At 44.5% G+C, this 18,021-nt stretch overlaps 1 protein-coding gene across 1 annotated transcript in view; it reads left to right on the forward strand.

The window, feature by feature from the left end:
- Positions 1–4,463: 4,463 nt before the first annotated feature.
- KDTA (KDO transferase A) overlaps positions 4,464–18,021 on the forward strand; it is a 95,744-nt gene continuing 82,186 nt past the window's right edge. Inside the window, exon 1 of the mRNA XM_086518706.1 lies at positions 4,464–4,761. Within this exon, the coding sequence (XP_086374832.1) occupies positions 4,575–4,761 (187 nt within the window). The 5' untranslated portion in view covers positions 4,464–4,574. The remainder of the gene's footprint in view (positions 4,762–18,021) is intronic.

Here is an 18,021-nt window from a genome sequence, read left to right on the forward strand (position 1 = left end):
ACCGCCGCAGCGGTTACAACATACAGTGGGAAATTTGTGGATGTATGACTTTGTGGGAAGTCTATGTACTGTCAGATTTACTGCAGCCTTTGTTGAGGATCGAGTGAGGTTTTATTGAGCTGGGGGATTCTCGAATGTTGAGATCCTTTCGGTGATAGAGGTCTTGGAGCAATCCCTCGAGCACCCTTAGATAGGCAGCTAGGATGTATTGACTGTGAGTTAGACAGTTGGGATTGCATCTTTGCTTTACTGCCGTTGAGGCATTGTCGCAGTTTATGCTTACAGGACAGTGACAGGACAGTCAGAGACAGTACAGGTGCAGGACAGGTTTACCCACAGCTTACAGTGTCAGAGAGATAGTGTTTTTTGAGTTGTTTTTTTGGTCTGTTTTTGAGTACACCAGAGCCATTTTACAAAAGAGACTCTGCCAAAATTTATGGAGAATCTAAAGCTTTCTTGGTTCATTTGACAGGTTGATATTGGTTCAGAGGTCAGTTTACAGGGGAAACTCTGCCGAATTTTCCCAGGAAAGTAAACAACTGTGAAGCGTAGCTATGGCTGGATCACAAGACACTGCTCTTTACAATATCAAGAAGCTGGATGGAACCAATTTCCCATTGTGGAAGAAGCACATTTGGCACGTGTTGGTACAAAAGAAGCAGATAAAACCTATAAAGCTCAAGGGGATAAAACCAGAAGATATGGACGAAGATGAATGGAGCGAAATGGATGAATTGGCACTTTCTACCATTATGCTGACTTTGGCAGAAAGCGTTTACTTCAATGTAGCAGACGAGATGTCAGCTTATCAAGCATGGTTAAAGTTGAGTGATCTTTATGAGAAGTAGAGTGCAGCTTCACAGGTATACTGGCTTAAGAAGCTTGTTGACTTGAAGATGAAAGAAGGGACACCTATGTCCAATCATCTGAATGAATTCAACACAATCTACAGTCAGTTGTCAGCTCAAGGTGTCAAGTTTGATGAACCTGTTAGAGCTATGTTCCTGTTGATCACCTTGCCGGAAAGTTGAGACACTTTTCGCACAGCTTTGAGTAATTCTGCACCTCCAGATGGTTTGAACATAGCAGGTGTAGAAGGAAGTCTGCTTACTGAAGAAACCAATAGAAAGACAATGGACAAAGGCAAAGGAACAACCTTAGTTGTCAGGGGAAGGACCAAAGAAAAGTACAAAGGTGGAAAGAGGAATCAGTCTCGTAGCAAGTCCCGCAGTGCTAAAGGCAAGAGTGACATAGAATGCTACCATTGTGGCAAGAAGGGTCACATGAAAAGAGACTGCAGAGAATGGAAAGCAGAAAAAGACAAAGAGAAAGCTGAAGACCATGGTGAGAAGAACAAGTCCTCAGTGAAGATTCAAGAAATAAATGTGACAAACACTGTTGCAGAGGATGATAGTCTAGTGCCAGGAGACATCTACTTCTTGAAGAATACAATGGACTCAGCTCTTCTTACAGCATCTGATGGAAATGCACTGAGTGACTGGATTATAGACTCAGGGGCATCACTTCATGTGTCTCCAAACAAGGAGTGGTTTACCTCTTATGTGACCACTAAAGATCATGTTCGGCTAGGCAATGGGAAGACATGTGAGATCTTAGGTGTTGGAGATGTTCAATTGAAGTTTCAGAATGGCTCTTCTTTCACGCTGAAGAATGTGAGACATGTTCCCGCAATTACAAAGAGCTTGATCAGCACAGGTTTACTTGATGATGCTGGCTACGTCACCACTTTTGGACAGAACATGTGGAAGATATCCAAGGGTTCTATGACAGTAGCACATGGAGTAAAGTCTGGAGGACTTTACATGATTTATGTATCAAATGTCTCTAAAAATGTAATCAATGTAACCGAGCAGCCGAACGTTTCTTTGTGGCATAGCCGGTTAGGACATATGTCCAAGAAGGGAATGGAAATCTTGTCTCGTTCTTGTTATTTGCCTGGCTTTTCACTTAATGATTTTGAATTCTGTGAACATTGTCTGTATGGTAAGCAAACACAGCAGCCACATAAGCATAGAAGCAGTAGAAGAGATACACAGTTGGCACTTGTTCATAGTGATTTGTATGGACCTATGCCTAACCTATCTCTAGGGGGAGCTTCTTACTTTATGACATTTATAGATGATTACTCGAGGAAAGTATGGGTTTACTTTCTCAAGCACAAGGATGAAGCGTTTAGTGTTTTCAAAACGTTTGTGACACTGGTGGAGAATCAGAGTGGCAAGAAGCTTAAATGCTTACGCACTGACAATGGTGGAGAGTATGTTTCAAAGGCCTTTCAGGACTTTTGTGAGTCAAAAGGTATAAAACGTGAACTTACTGCTCCTTACAATCATCCTCAAAATGGTGTTGCTGAGAGGATGAATAGTACCATACAAGAGAAGGTCAGAAGTATGTTGTCTAATGCACAGCTGCCAAATGGGTTTTGGGCTGAAGCTGTATCAACAGTTGTTCATCTTGTAAATAGATCTCATAGCAAGGTTTTGCAGAAGGATTCAGTGCCAGAGATGGTATGGTCAGGCAAAATACCCTCATACAAGCATCTCAGAGTCTTTGGCTATGAGGCATATACTCACGTTCCAAAGGAATTTAGGAACAAACTTGAGCCAAAGAGTAGAAAGTCCATCTTTCTAGGCTATGGTAATTCTGGTGAGATGGGGTACAGACTTTGGGATCCCGAATCCAGAAAGGTTGTCCGCAGCAATGATGTTCACTTTAATGAATCCAAATATCATTCTAAACCAGAGAGGGTTGAGGAGATTAGAAGAGTTGTCTTCCAAGAAGATGGACCTGCACATGCAAGACCAAATGTCAGGGCTCAAGAGCAGCAAGGACAGGATAGAGTGAACCACAGTTTGTGGTTGAGCCTGAGCCACCTATTGTGCAGATCTGGACGTGTCACGCGACCTCCTGATAGGTTTGTTCCATCTATGAACTATGTCATGTTGACTGATTGCAATGAGCCTTCATGTTACAAAGAAGCAGTGCAAATGAAGGACTCCGGGAATTGGCAATTGGCCATGCAGTCAGAGATGACACTCTGCATAAAAACCAGACATGGAAGCTAGTTAAATTACCACGGGGCAAAAAGGCTACCTTGTAAATGGTTTACAGGTATAAGATCACCGCTCATGATAGTGAGCCAAAGTACAAAGCAAGGCTTGTTGCCAAGGGCTTAAAGCAAGAACAAGGCATTGACTTTGATGAAGTCTTCTCTCCGTGGTCAAGATGACTACATTGAGATGCTTTCTTGCATTGGTTGCCATATTAGATTTGGTGTTGCACCAAATGGATGTCAAGACAACGTTCTTGCATGGTGATTTAGATGTGGAAATTTACATGCAGCAGCCAGAAGGGTTGTTGAGAAAGCATGTAAGATTGGGTATGCCAGTTGTTTAAGAGTCTTATGCTTAAAACAATCACTGAGGGCATGGTACCATAAATTCCACAAGTTATGCTTTCTCAAGCTACAAACGTAGTGAGTTCGATCACTATCTATATACAAAGAAGGCTAAGGATGACAGTTGGCTGATCCTTATTTTGTATGTGGATGACATGTTGATTGCTGACAAGCACTTGAAGAAATTTCAGCTTTGAAGTCAAAGATGGCAAAATTGTTTGACATGAAAGACATGTGAGGCAAGTCATATACTTGGTATGCGCATTGAGAGAGACAGATCAAAGAAGTTGATTTGGTTATCTCAAACAGAGTATATTAACAAGGTTTTGCAACGTTTCAATATGGAGAAGGGAAGGGCATTGAGTGTTCCATTGCCACCATATGTGAAACTTAGCAAACAAGATTGTCCTTGTCTAAAAGAACATGCTGAAATGGATAAGATTCCATATGCGTCTGCATGGGTAGTTTGATGTATGCAATGATTTGCTACTCGCCCAGACATTGCATTTGCAGTGGGAGTATAAGTCGATACATGTCAAACCCAGGCAAGAAACATTGGGAGGCAGTGCAAGGAATATTGAGATACCTGAAAGCTACAAAGAGTATGCGTATATGCTATGGGAGGCAGGAGTTAAGTGTAAAGGGTTTTACAGACTCAGATTATGCAGGTGACTTAGACAACCGAAGGTCTACGTCAGGGTATGTCTTTAAATTGGCTGGTGGAGCAGTATCATGGCATTCTAAATTACAAGATTGTGTTACTCAGTCTACTTCAGAGGCTGAATATGTTGCAACATCAGAGGCATGCAAAGAATTAATTTGGCTTAATCGACTAGTAACAGATTTGGGAATCAAAGAAGAGATGCCTATGTGATACTGTGCAAATCTGCCGCCGCTTAGTGTGAACGATGTTGGAGGAGGAACATCGAAAAAGCGAAAGACGCTGAGAGAGGCCATCGACTTTTCTGATGATGACTGCCTCAACTGCGACGAATCAGATTTCGACATGGAGCCTTGAGGCCCATGTGCATCTCTCTTCTGCCGCCTAGTCTGAACCGGCCCTAAGGCAAAGGAGAGCTCTCAATCATTCTCAACCGGCTGTCTTGAGCTACCGTACTTTTTCCCGATCACGAGCTACTTCTAGCTCCGAAGGGTGATGTGTAGCGGGACCGTAGCTGCGTACCGCACCCTCACCTCAGCCGCCTCCCCGTGTCTCCTGCTTCACCTCTTATGGCGTCGCCGCCTTGGTCTGGAGTACCGTTCACACCTTCCACAGCGGCTCGGTCGGCCCTCCATCTCGCGTCCGCCTGGCCCGCTCATCTGGTTCCATGCCGTCTCCGTTGGTTTGGCCCCCCCTCTCTCTCTCTCTCATTCTCTCTCTCACACACACACACACACTCTCTCTCTCTCTCTCTCACACCCCCACACACACACCCCACTTTTTTTTTTGGCGCACACGCGCACTCGCTTGCTCATATTTAAAATAATCGAACTTCAATTGTTGCTCGGAGTGAGGGGAAGAGAAAGTGACATGGGGCGTTGGCTTCAAGTAGTTCTGGAAGAGAGATACAAGTATGATCAAAGTAAACTCTTATATCAGGGGTTGATTTTCTCTTTTTAAAAATGAACTATTTATACGCTTTTTTTAATGGCAATTGTGAGCCCAAGGATTAGGAGCCCACTATAGAATCACAGTCCTCCAGTCGCCACTTGATGCGTGAAAACTCTCCAATCTTCTCAAGCATGTTGTCATTCTCTGAAAAGAGATAGAGACTCGGAGGGAACAGATGGAGAAATACCATGAACCATAAGTATGATAGCTCTAGCCTCCATGTACTCTCTATAGGATGACTGGATCTTGTGTTCCCTCTTTGACTCTTTATCTTGTGTCCTCTCTCCCGAATCCTCGTTTGCAAAGGTAATTGATAGCATGAGCAATGGGTAGCCATCTTGTGCATGGGCCATTATCCCCTCAATGCTGGCTGCTTTTCGCTTACGACAGTCCTGCTACCGATTCAAGATCTACCAAGGAATAGATGGATCAAGCAATCACACTTTTATAATCCTTTGCTTTTTCCTTGCATTATTGAATGCAACTTTGCGTTATTGATGGTACCTTTTAGATAGTTGAGAGAGAGAGTCAAGGGAGAGAGAGAGAGAGAGAGAGAGAGAGAGAGAGAGAGAGAGAGAGAGGATGCACATATGGGGTCCCAACCAACCCTCTCAAGGGCTCCTCACATTGTTTCCAATGTGGTAGTTGCTTTAGATTTCATAAATGGAATGTATAGAGATGCAATACCTCAATGGAAGACTTGAATGGATGATGTAGCCACAATTAGTCTTTGGAATGAAGCACCTCATGAGCTGATTTGATGCACCGTCAGAATCGGGTTCGATGTAGGTTGCGGATGGCCACCAAGGGGTCTACTTAGGGCTGATTTTCACACCCTATGTGAGAGGATTCAAGGGTGAATGCTGGCTGCGAAAATGCAGATCCAAGACACAAATGTAGCAAATCTTGTCACGAATGCAATGCTGAAAATGCAGCTAAAGATGACAGTGATGATGGGCAGCAGGGGAGCACAAACTCTAGGACAACAGGGCTTCAAAATGAGGGTGACGATGGCTGCCAATAGCGTGAGGGTAAGGCTGCAGAACGGGGTTTCTTTGGGCTGAAAAATGCAGATCTGGATGACAGGACGATCAAAATGCTAGATATGAAGACGAGGGCGATGGCATGCAAAAACGCTGGAAAGTAGTAGATATGCAGGGTGACTAAGCAATTTGTCATGTGACACATCCCAACCCTATGTGTCCGTGGACAAGGTACACCACAGCAGGGTTCAGTCAGTCCGATCAAGTTAGATTAGCAGTGATCTGGCACTTTTGTGAGTCTATTCGTAGACCGTGCATGCCCAGTCACTTAGCATAGATGCATATCCTCCGGTTACACACAGCATGATCATCGGAATTCCCATCAGAATCCATTAGCATTAGTTAGGGAAATTTTCCAGTGCATTTAGCCTATTTTCCTATTTATTGGGATTTTCACTTATTATTTTTAAGTGACTTTCCAACAAAAGTAGGTAGGGCAATTTTGCTAAGTTTGTATATAAGCAAACTAGAGCTAGCACTATTTGGCAGAAGAGGCAGCAGGAGCTTCCCGCTCAACAGGCAACTTCTCAGCAGTACCCCCCCTCAGCAGTAGACCCTCGCCATCCACTCCTTCCCTTTGGCGTTTCCTCCCAGCAAGCCATCGTCGACAAGTCCTCTTGCCTGGCATTCCAACCTCAGCAGATACATCCCAGCCAACGTTTTTCAGCCCTTGACAGAAACGCCAACATCATTGCAAATTCAACGTTTTTTCAGCCCTTGACAAAAACGCCAGCATCATTGCAGATTCAGCGTTTTTTCAGCCCTGTCAAAAACGCCAGCTCAGCAGTAGCAAAACGCAGAATTCAGCAGTTGGATTTTCGCAGTTTTTAGCTTATGACGCAGTAGCAGATCTGCCCCTAGACGGTTGCAGATGTTCCCCAATTTTCAGCCATAAAAACGTAGCCAAAACAGTCATTTTCAGCCACCGAAACAGTTCCGAAATTCAGCAGATAAAAGATCCCAGATTCACCATCAAGTCGTCGTCGTCATCGACATAGTCCCATTGCATCAGTCCATTGCATTTGCATTGTACACGTTGTGCAATCAAAGTAGACCACTCTTGCCGACGAGAGTGGGCCTTCAGGAGTTTTACAACCTCTCGGTGTCGTATCTCTTCTCTCTCCTTCTCTCAGTCTGATTCACTTGCACGCACAATATCCACTCACTTTTCGTGACCACAACACTCTACAAGACGGAAAGCTCTCTCTTTCCTAAAACTAAAAGGAACCTTGAGCAGTAAAGATCACTAATCTTGAGAAAAATACAACATTCATTCCGCTGCACCTAACATTGGTATCAGAGCTTTGAAGTGTTCTGCATTACTCAAGGAAAGAACCACATAATTTTTTTGCTTGTTGCAATCGCACGAACCCAAGTTTACTTGGGCGTGGCGATTCCTAATCGTGTTTTGTTGAAATGACAGGAATCCCAAGAAAGAAGGGCTTGTCCAGCCTCCCCTTGTGTCTCTTTTCACTCATTGAGAGCGGACCGTGCACTTAGCGGCCGGCCAATCGACGTGAGGTGGGAAAAAGAAACCTTGGTGTGAGCGCAAGGCCGCCAAGGGGTGCGCCTGCAGAAAAGGGTGGAACTCGGGTGAAGAGAAGATCCTTCTCCAATGCGATTTGCAAGCAAAAGAAAACCGCAAGAACCCTAAGAACCCAAGACTCAAGAACCTCAAGAACCCAAGATTCTCACGAATCAAAGGCCTCAAGAACCTCAAGACCCTCAAGAACGCAAGTTCCTCGTGGACTTAAGAACCCAAGAACCCACAAGAACCCACGACTTCAGAATGATCATCACTCGAAGCGGAATGGATACTTCGCTTGGAAGTGATGAGCATGAGAGAGGCGAAGAAGAATTTTCCCTACCAGGAGGTTTTTCCGACCCTTCTCCATCTACGACAAAGATTGCACTAACTCCTATGGAGGAGTTGGACCAAGCAAGAGAAGCAGACAGAAAGGCCTACAAGAAGAAATGGCAGCCATAGAGCATCAGTTCGACTTGAAAAAGAGAAAGTCAAGCAAATTTGATTGCGAGACCAAATAAGAATGAAAAATGTTGCGACTCTTTTCTCGAATACAGCACAATTCAACAAGATCAAAAGAAACTCTCTCAGTCTCATTCTTCTCCAAGCATCACACACAGATTGCAATGATTTGTGAAATGATGATGATTTGATTGATACTGATTTGCATTGTTGATGATTGTATTGACAATGATACACACAATGATTGCATGATCAAGATGTGATTTTTCCACAACATGATGACTGCATGAAAACATTGATTCTTCACAAGGATGATGTGTTATGGATGCTTTTCCTAGCTAAGCTAACCTCGTTGTAGAGTCGAACATCACGCAGGAACCGATCTTGGCTATGATGATTTGATTGACAATGATAAGCACAATGATTTGCATGATCAAGATGTGATTTTTCACAAGGTTAGTGGATGCTTTTCCTAGCGAAGCTAACCTCGTTGTAGAGTCGATCAATCACGCAGAACCGATCTTGGCTTTCGACTCGAGGTCCAAAGAACCCCCACAAGAAGATTCAATGGATCCCAAAGAAGCGATCTTGGCTCTCGAGCCTTGGTCCAAAGAACCATCACAGGAAGTATTATGTGTTCGTATGATTGATACGCACGCATTGTTCGAGTGTTTCATTCGTGATCGTTTCCTGTATTTTAGTCAGCATCGTTATGTGATCCCTTTTCCTAGGCATGACATATTGTATGTTGAGCACGTTTCTCTCACGGATGAGCACGAATGTATGCAGATTGTTCATGAAAAGCTGAAAAGTTTGTATGTAAGGAAGTCGCATTCCATGTCTCTTCCTTGGCATGACACAGTTTCCGAACGAGCACATGATTGTATGAGCACCAAGCATGGGCATTTCCATTGTGATTTGCCACAGTTGATTGATTTCGATCAAACAGAAAAGATTCGATCGCATTGTTTGCATGTGTTTGATGAACGGATTGTCACTCCGTCTCTATGTTCATCTACATTGCATACACAATCTTTAGAGAAGACAATATTTTTTTCCTTCATTTTACATGGAATGGGTATGTTCATGGTTTTGTGTTGGAGTTGGTTTCAGGAATTTTCAGCCATGGAGATTCTTGAAGACGAAAGAAGGAGGATTCTAGACGAAGTTGAAGCAAGAAAGGAGATTCAGAAGGCTTTGAGTCGTTTTCGGCGCGGCCCAAAGAAGCAAGCGTTGCAGACCTTTATGAGGTTCAAGTATCGCTCGATCCACATAGCAGAGTGGGCTGGCGAAGAGTGCCTTCCAGGATTCCGGATGCTGTTGGCGATCTCCCTCGACGCCATACAGTTCGGTACCAGTACCTCACTTTGAAAAGGAGGGGATGTCACGTGACACATCCCAACCCTATGTGTCCGTGGACAAGGTACACCACAGCAGGGTTCAGTCAGTCCGATCAAGTTAGATTAGCAGTGATCTGACACTTTTGTGAGTCTATTCGTAGACCGTGCATGCCCAGTCACTTAGCATAGATGCATATCCTCCGGTTGCACACAACATGATCATCGGAATTCCCATCAGAATCCATTAGCATCAGTTAGGGGAATTTTCCAGTGCATTTAGCCTATTTTCCTATTTATTGGGATTTTCACTTATTATTTTTAAGTGACTTTCCAACAAAAGTAGGTAGGGCAATTTTGCTAAGTTTGTATATAAGCAAACTAGAGCTAGCACTATTTGGTAGAAGAGGCAGCAGGAGCTTCCCGCTCAACAGGCAACTTCTCAGCAGTACCCCCCCTCAGCAGTAGACCCTCGCCATCCACTCCTTCCCTTTGGCGTTTCCTCCCAGCAAGCCATCGCCGACAAGTCCTCTTGCCTGGCATTCCAACCTCAGCAGATACATCCCAGCCAGCGTTTTTCAGCCCTTGACAAAAACGCCAGCATCATTGCAGATTCAGCGTTTTTTCAGCCTTGTCAAAACCGCCAGCTCAGCAGTAGCAAAACGCAGAATTCAGCAGTTGGATTCTCGCAGTTTTCAGCTTATGATGCAGTAGCAGATCAGCCCCTAGACAGTTGCAGATGTTCCCCCATTTTCAGCCATAAAAACGCAGCCAAAACAGTCATTTTCAGCCACCGAAACAGTCCCGAAATTCAGCAGATAAAAGATCCCAGATTTCAGCCATCAAGTCGTCGTCGTCATTGCCGTCGTCGTCATCAGCATAGTCCCATTGCATCAGTCCATTGCATTCGCATTGTACATCGTTGTGCAATCAAAGTAGACCACTCTTGCCGACGAGAGTGGGGCCTTCGGAGGAGGGTTTTACAACCTCTTGGTGTCGTATCTCTTCTCTCTCCTTCTCTCAGTCTCATTCACTTGCATGCACAATATCCACTCACTTTGTTCGTGACCACAGCACTCTACAAGACGGAAAGCTCTCTTTTCCTAAGAACTAAAAGGAACCTTGAGCAGTAAAGATCACTAATCTTGAGAAAATACAACATTCATTCCGCTGCACCCAACACAATTTGATTGCATGAGAGAGGGAGATAGTCTCTTTATAGAGACAGTTTTGTACATCCCATGGTGTGAGTTGATCATAAGTGATAGGCCGTAATAGGGTGTTACTGGTGCCTCCAAAGGTTGCAAATACCTCCTCCAAAGCCGCTAGACTGTCCTCCAAATAGAGAATTTTGATTAGGACCGTGCATGCCTACAATTCCTCCATTGAAGCCATTTGGTTTCTGGGCATGCCACTATTCTGTCTTGGCATGTTAGATCCAAAGACCCCATTGTGAATCCAAGGATACCTTGGCTTGCTCTTCAAGAAAAGGTAGGGACTCCTCCCATGAACTCAAGAAAATTTGTATTGCCGCCCATGTGTTGTCTATCAGCATAAATGTTGAGTTCTTTAGGTGCTTTCACTTTCGAGAGTGTTACTTTGATTTGAGGATTCAAGGGGCCCGCTAGATCCTTCCATTGCTTGAAGATGGTCTTCATGGCTTTCTCCTTCATGTGCTTGACATAGTGGGGATCTTTGCTATAAGCAACAAAGTGATCTAGTAAGTTGTTAACTTCCCTCTCTTTTCCTTCATCATTATTGGCAGTTTGTGTCACAGACTTGGGCACCCCAAAGTCGGGAATCCATCACAACACATGAGAGAATCACTTAAAACACTTCACAACTATAAATCACAGTTCAATTTAGTCGACAAGGCCCGACGTAGTTCCGTGCCTAGAGGTACTGGCCCCAAAACCTGGCGCCTCTTTATTTATGTTTATATCGATGCTTGAGCGAAGTACAACTCCCGAGGGAACCTCTGCTCTCAGACTCTGCGTCCAGATGCTCTGCAGAGTGAGGCTCCAAGGGTCTTATTTATTCTTACAAGGGATGCCCCAAAAGCGGAGCCCCAAAATCATTCAGTTCAAAAAGCAATAATCCCAAAAAGCATCTGCTTTTAAAAGCCAGCGCTTGGACTCTAGAAAAGCAGTTAGCGTAATTTCCGAAAATCCATACAGCTTGCCTGTCACATGACACATCCAATCCTATGTGTCCGTGGACAAGCTACAGCATGACTAGGGTTCAGTTCCGTCAAGTGAGTCTAGAATAGGAAGTGACGTGGCACTTTTGTGAGTCTGTTCGCAGACCGTGCATGACCAGCCACTTAGATTAGATGCATATCCTCCGGTTGCACACAGCGTGATCATCAGCATTCCCATCAGAATCCATCAGAGGAATTTTTCAGTGCCTTTAAACCTATTTTTCCTATTTTTGACATTTTTCACTTATTTATTAATTGACTTTTGTTGGAAACTAGGTAGGGCAATTTTGCTAAGATAATATATAAGCAAACTAGAGTTAGCACTTTCTGGCAGAAGAGGCAGCAGGAACCAGTGTGTTCAACAGGCACCTTCTCAGCAAGACCCCCCACGTCAACAGGGCTAGCGTTTTTACATCTGCAACGACCTAGCGTTTTCATCCACAGGCAGCCTGGCATTTTGTGCACAACAGATCAATCCCGGCAGCAGCAAGGTAGAACAAGAAGCCTAGCGTTTTGCATTTGCAGGACATCTGGCAGCAGTAGGAGGATTTTCAGCCCTAGCGTTTTTGCATTTGTAAGGCCTTTCAGCGTTTTTGCAAACCTTCGCGACAAGACCAACAAGAAGACCAGTGTTTTCAGTTTTCAGCAGTCAAGCACAATAGTAGAACCCCCAAACCTCACAGATCTCACCTTCCTGCAGCAGATCCTCGCCGCACGGTGAGATTCATCAAGGTTTACGGTTTCAGCTCAGAAAACGCAGATGTCAGCAGCTCCATTTTCAGCGCGTCGTCGTAGCGTCATCATCGACATCGTCACCGACATAGAGTCAAAATTCAGCAGAAAGATTTGTAGATTTCAGCCCTTAGCATTTTCAGATTTCAGCCCGTCCCATCGTGGTCCTCATTGTCGTCGACATCGTCGGCAAGTCCAAGCATTGTAGAGATTTGTGCAATCATAAGTAGACCGCTCTCGCCATAGAGAGTGGGGCCTTCAGAGGAGGGTTTGACAACATTCTGGTGTCGTATTCTTCTCTCTCTATCTCTCAGTGTCATGCACCTTCATTCACAGTGTTCACCACTTTGTTTGTGATCATTTGCACTCTCTCACTAGAGGAACGGAAGGCTCTCCCTTCCGTAAGTAAAAGGAATCCTTGAGCACAGTTCGGAGCACTCATCTTGAGCAAAGTTGAACATTCATTCCGCTGCACCTTACATTGGTATCAGAGCTTTGGCAGTGTTGTGTATCACTCAAGGAAAGAACCACAAGAACCACATAATTTTTCTTTTTTTGCTTGTTGAGGTCGCACGACCCAAGTTCACTTGGGCGTGTTGATCCCTAATCGTGTTTTTGAAGAGTGACAGGAAACCCAAGAAAGAAGGGCTTGTCCAGCCTTCCCTTGTGCCTCTATTCACTCATTGAGAGCGGACCGTGCACTTGACGGCCGGCCAATCGACGTGAGGTGGGAAAAAGCAACCTTGGTCTGAGCGTAAGGCCGGTAAGGGGTATGCCCGCGGAAAAGAGCAGAACTCGCGTGAAGAGAAGATCCTTCTCTAACACAGATTGCAAGCTAAAGAACCTCAAGAACCTCAAGCACCTCAGGACCCTCAAGAACCTCAAGAATCCCAAGAACCCAAGTTCCTCGTGTACTTAAGAACCCAAGACCACAAGAACCCGCAAGAACCCACGACTTCAATGGATGGTATCACTCGAAGCGGAATGGATACTTTGCTTGGAGGTGATGAGCATGAGAGAGGCGAAGAAGAATTTTCCCCACCAGGAGGTTTTTCCGACCCTCCCCCTTTCCCATCTACGCCAAGGAGTGCACTAACTCCTATGACGGAGTTGACGCAGTTGTTTATGGACAACAAGTTCGAACGTGAAGCAAGAGAAGCAGAAAGAAAGGCCTACGAAGAAAGTATGGCATGTGAGGATTCTAGGTACTAATCCTTAATTAAGTACTTAAACTCATGATTAAGACTTAAGAAACTTGAACTGTACTCGAGACAAGACTTAGAAGACTCTGTGTTTGATTGATTGATTGTGTGATACAAGGGCTCCTTATATAGGAGATGAAGAGACATAAATGAAAAGACACGTCTCCTGGTGAAGAGACATTACTTTAGACGTAAAGACACATCCTTTCGGCGAAGAGCTGCAACCATGGGGCGAAGAGTCGCACCCGTAGAGCGAAGGGGTGTGACCAATCGTCGAAGGAGTGTGGCTTGTGGCGAAGAGGCACGTCTCTCGGGCGAAGGAGTGTGACCATCCAAGCGCAGGGGTCCTCCTTGGCATGGCACTTCGCGTATCTGCAACTAGGAGTAGATGTATTGCTGTTAACATAGTCACAATCGTGACATTCCCTCCCATTTAAAATGAGAGCCCGTGTCAAGAAATGACTTCTTATGTTGATAGACCTCTGGAAAAGCATTGAATCTTCGAAAATCTTCAGTCTTTGAGTTATCAAAAACCTTTGTTTTGAACCTTTGTTTCTTGCGAAACCTTTTTGCTTTGACTGCTATATCCCATGTCATTGCATTATTCAAAGACTTTTTAGAGGAATCTAGTTTAATCAAGTTGACTGCAACAAGAGGTTGATCTTCAAAATCCTTCATGCGATGTAAGATTTCTGGTTCAAAACCTTCCAGTAATTGCGAAATATTTGGGGAAGAGGAAATCTTCTCAAGGTATTTTTCAGATGCGATAACTTCAACTTTAGTAATCTCTGGAGAGGATTTTGGCTTGAGATTGTAATCATCTTCCAATAATGAATCCAAAAATTCTTCAGAATCATCTTCAGGAATTGTCACTTCATGACTTGCAATTGGCATATCATCATCATCCAATAAAGAATCAAAGAAAGCATAGTCGTCTTCAGACTCAGAATCTGCAACTATCTCCTTATCTTTGTCCGGTAACGAAGTATCACTTGGAAAAACTTCTTGCTTGAAGTCATCTTTGTCTTCAGCAATTGATTCAGGAGAAGTTAATGAATCTAAAAATTCGTCAATAATAATTTCTGCATCTGCATCGGAAATCATATTCTCTTCATAATCCACTGTATCATGTCGTTTGACTAGTACACGTGAGGCTTGAATCACTCTTTCCGCATGAGAAAGCCCGTGTAAAGTCAATTCACGTCCATCTTTGAACAAGTTGATAGTATGTCCTCGAAAGCTAATTACTGGATCATATTGGAATAACCAATGCTGACCAAGAATCATGTCGTAATAAGATAAAGGCATGACTTCAAAATCCAGTTGATCTGCATAAGTTTGAATCTCGAACTACAACTGTCGAATTGTCTGATCACAAGTCAAAATTGATCCATCTGCTAATTCCACATCATATAAGTGAGATGTCTTCTGAGTTGGTAAGCCAAGCTGTTGAACTATCTGAGTGCTGACGAAATTATTCGAGCATCCGCTGTCCACCAAAATATTGATGGAGCGATCATTGAGTGTTCCAAGAAGGCTCAAAACTTGCTTTGAGAGAGACTCCAAAACTGAAGAATTGCACTGAGCATGCTTCAGAAGAATACTCGTATCCTCTGAGACACGAATCGTATTGACCACAAATTTTCCTTTATCCTTAGCAGAATCTGGTTGTTCAAGATTCGATGATGTTTCCGCGTTGGAATTTCTTTTTGAATTAGACAGATTTGGTCTCTTTGGACATTGATACCATCTATGGTCACCACTGCAAATTGTACATAATCCTTCCTTCTTTGAAGTCGAAGATCCATTTGACGAAGAGCCTTGCTGAGTATTGGAATGCCGATCTTGAGAAAAATCACGTCCTTTACCACGATCAAGTGGAGGAACATGTGAAGAAGATCTGCTTTCAGATTGTCGATCTCGAGAATAGAACCTTGAAGTTGAATAAGGTTGCGTTGCTTGCTGTCTGAACTGAGACTGATGTTGCTGACTTTGGCTATAGTTGTCTCTGCGATCGCGCTGTGAAAAGCGAGCGCTGTTTGAAGATCTATCACCAAGGAGAAAATTCCGTGTAGGACGCCGATTATCGCCAAGACGCTCCACATAAGCAATTGCAGATCCAAAGTGGTAGGGTTGTATTTGTGCACATCGTCCTTCAGGTTGGGTTCGAGTCCATCGATAAAGCTGTGAAGTTTATCAGAGGGACTAAGGGTCTCTATCTCTAGAGTTAGCCTTTGAAACTCTGCGATGTATGCAGCCAAGGAACCTGTCTGGCTCAGGCGGCGAAGAGAGGACCGGGCACGAAAATCCGCATTGGCAGGTTCGAACGCCTTGCGAATAGCACGCCGGAATTTATCCCAAGAAGGTGTGTGTTTACCATCAGCAACGCATCGTTGCCACCAAAGAAATGCTGTGTCTTTGAGCATATAACTAGCAAGCGCAACTTTTTTACTTTCGACCAAGTCTGTGTTTGATAAGTAAACCTCCATTTTGAACAGCCAATGGTCCAACACGCGCTTGTCGCGGCGACCATTGTACGGTTCCGGCAGTTTAACATCAAGCTTCTTCTTCTGTGCAGCATTAAAAATTTTATAAAGTAATTGAAGTTCGCGATTGTCTACCTCTTCAGTTGGGTCTGGTTCGTTTGGTTCGTCCACTGAAGCTTCGGATGAAGGTGTCAAATCAGCATGTGTAGTTCGAGAAACAACAGGTCGACTTCGAGAAGTGTTTTCCGTGTGCATCTCATCCAAGCGAGTGTGAAGTGATGCGAGGCTTATAGAAAGTGTGGCCATCTGCTCCTTGATAAGAGTAAGGGCATCGTCAGATTGACCACCTCCGTCCTGAGAATTCGGCATGGTTACGCCTCAAAAGGAATTGGAACAGGTTTTGGGATGAGTGGAAAATGCGTCGGGAATAATTTCGCGCTCTAGAATCGGGAACAAATATCACTTCCGGCTCTGAGTAGAGAAATTCATCCGTAAAATTTTGACAAGGAATTTTGTCTGACAAAGTTATACAACTGCTCTCATCAGCGAAAGGTACTGCGCGCAGTGTGTGCACAAGGCCAGCGCGGGTGGGTTTTCTCTTTGTTTTTTTAAGTTAGTTTATTTGGGGGTTTTTTTATCAAGTGAGTGAGTTCACATTGGTTTTAAAAATTTGAGTTAATTTGGGCGGCCACTTAATGAGTAAAATTGAGGCCATGTGGAATAATGTAAAATTGACTTGCTATATTGCCCAGCGTAAAAGAAAGACCAGCCAGCACATGGAAAACCAGCCAAACCAGCCAGCGTAAGAATAACAGGGGCCAGCGTGAAGAATTCTGCCGCTTGGAGAATTTAAGCCAGCGAAGAGTTTTCAGCGCAAAAAGCAGCCAGCGATTTCAGCAAGGGCAGCCAGCATTTGCAAAAAACTCAGCCCATCTGCGAGTCTCACTGCGCCAAGGGGTACCCGCAAGGTGAAGGGGTGCTGCTGGGTAGCGATCCTTGGGAAGGGGTGCGAACTCTTCAAACTGAAGGGGCACTTCCAAGGGGTGCGAGTGTTGGGAAGAGGTGGCAGCCTGCCGGCATCGTACCCTTTCGCATGAAGGGGTGCGACCATGGGTTTGAAGGGGTACTACCCGAGGAAAGGGCACTCGAAGAGGCTCCAGCAGAAGTTGTCTTGAAAGTCACCGGGAACGCCACACACTCGCACACACTGCTGTCCCGTTCTGTTTATGGTTCTTTTATAACCTCAGACCATCGGCGAAGAAGTTGAATTCCATCTTTCTTGTGCTTCCATGCAACTCCGGGAAGGGGGGGAGAAGAGGGTAGCGATGAGGGTGAGAGGCTCACAACCTTCGGGTCTCGGGAAAAAATTTGCTCTGATACCACTGTGAGGATTCTAGGTACTAATCCTTAATTAAGTACTTAAACTCATGATTAAGACTTAAGAAACTTGAACTGTACTCGAGACAAGACTTAGAAGACTCTGTGTTTGATTGATTGATTGTGTGATACAAGGGCTTCTTATATAGGAGATGAAGAGACATAAATGAAAAGACACGTCTCCTGGTGAAGAGACATGACTTTAGACGTATAGACACATCCTTTCGGCGAAGAGCTGCAACCATTGGGCGAAGAGTCGCACCCGTAGAGTGAAGGGGTCTGACCAGTCGTCAAAGGAGCGTGGCTTTTGGCGAAGAGGCACGTCTCTTGGGCGAAGGGGTGTGACCATCCAAGCGCAGGGGTCCTCCTTGGCATGGCACTTCGCGTATCTGCAACTAGGAGTAGATGTATTGCTGTTAACATAGTCACAATCATGACATGGCAGCCATAGATCGCGAATACGATGCAAAAATGGAAGCCATAGAGCGTGAGCACGAGCGCGAGAACAAAGAAAGACTAGCAAGATTTGATCGCGAGAACAAAGCAAGAATGCAAGAGATGTTGCGACTCTTTTCTCAAGTTCAGGCACAGATGCAAGAGATTCGGGAAAAGGAGACTCTCAGTCTC

The sequence above is a fragment of the Adiantum capillus-veneris genome, chromosome 8, assembly GCF_014529385.1.
Source record: "Adiantum capillus-veneris isolate H3 chromosome 8, ASM1452938v2, whole genome shotgun sequence".
Classification (NCBI taxonomy): Eukaryota; Viridiplantae; Streptophyta; class Polypodiopsida; order Polypodiales; family Pteridaceae; genus Adiantum; species Adiantum capillus-veneris.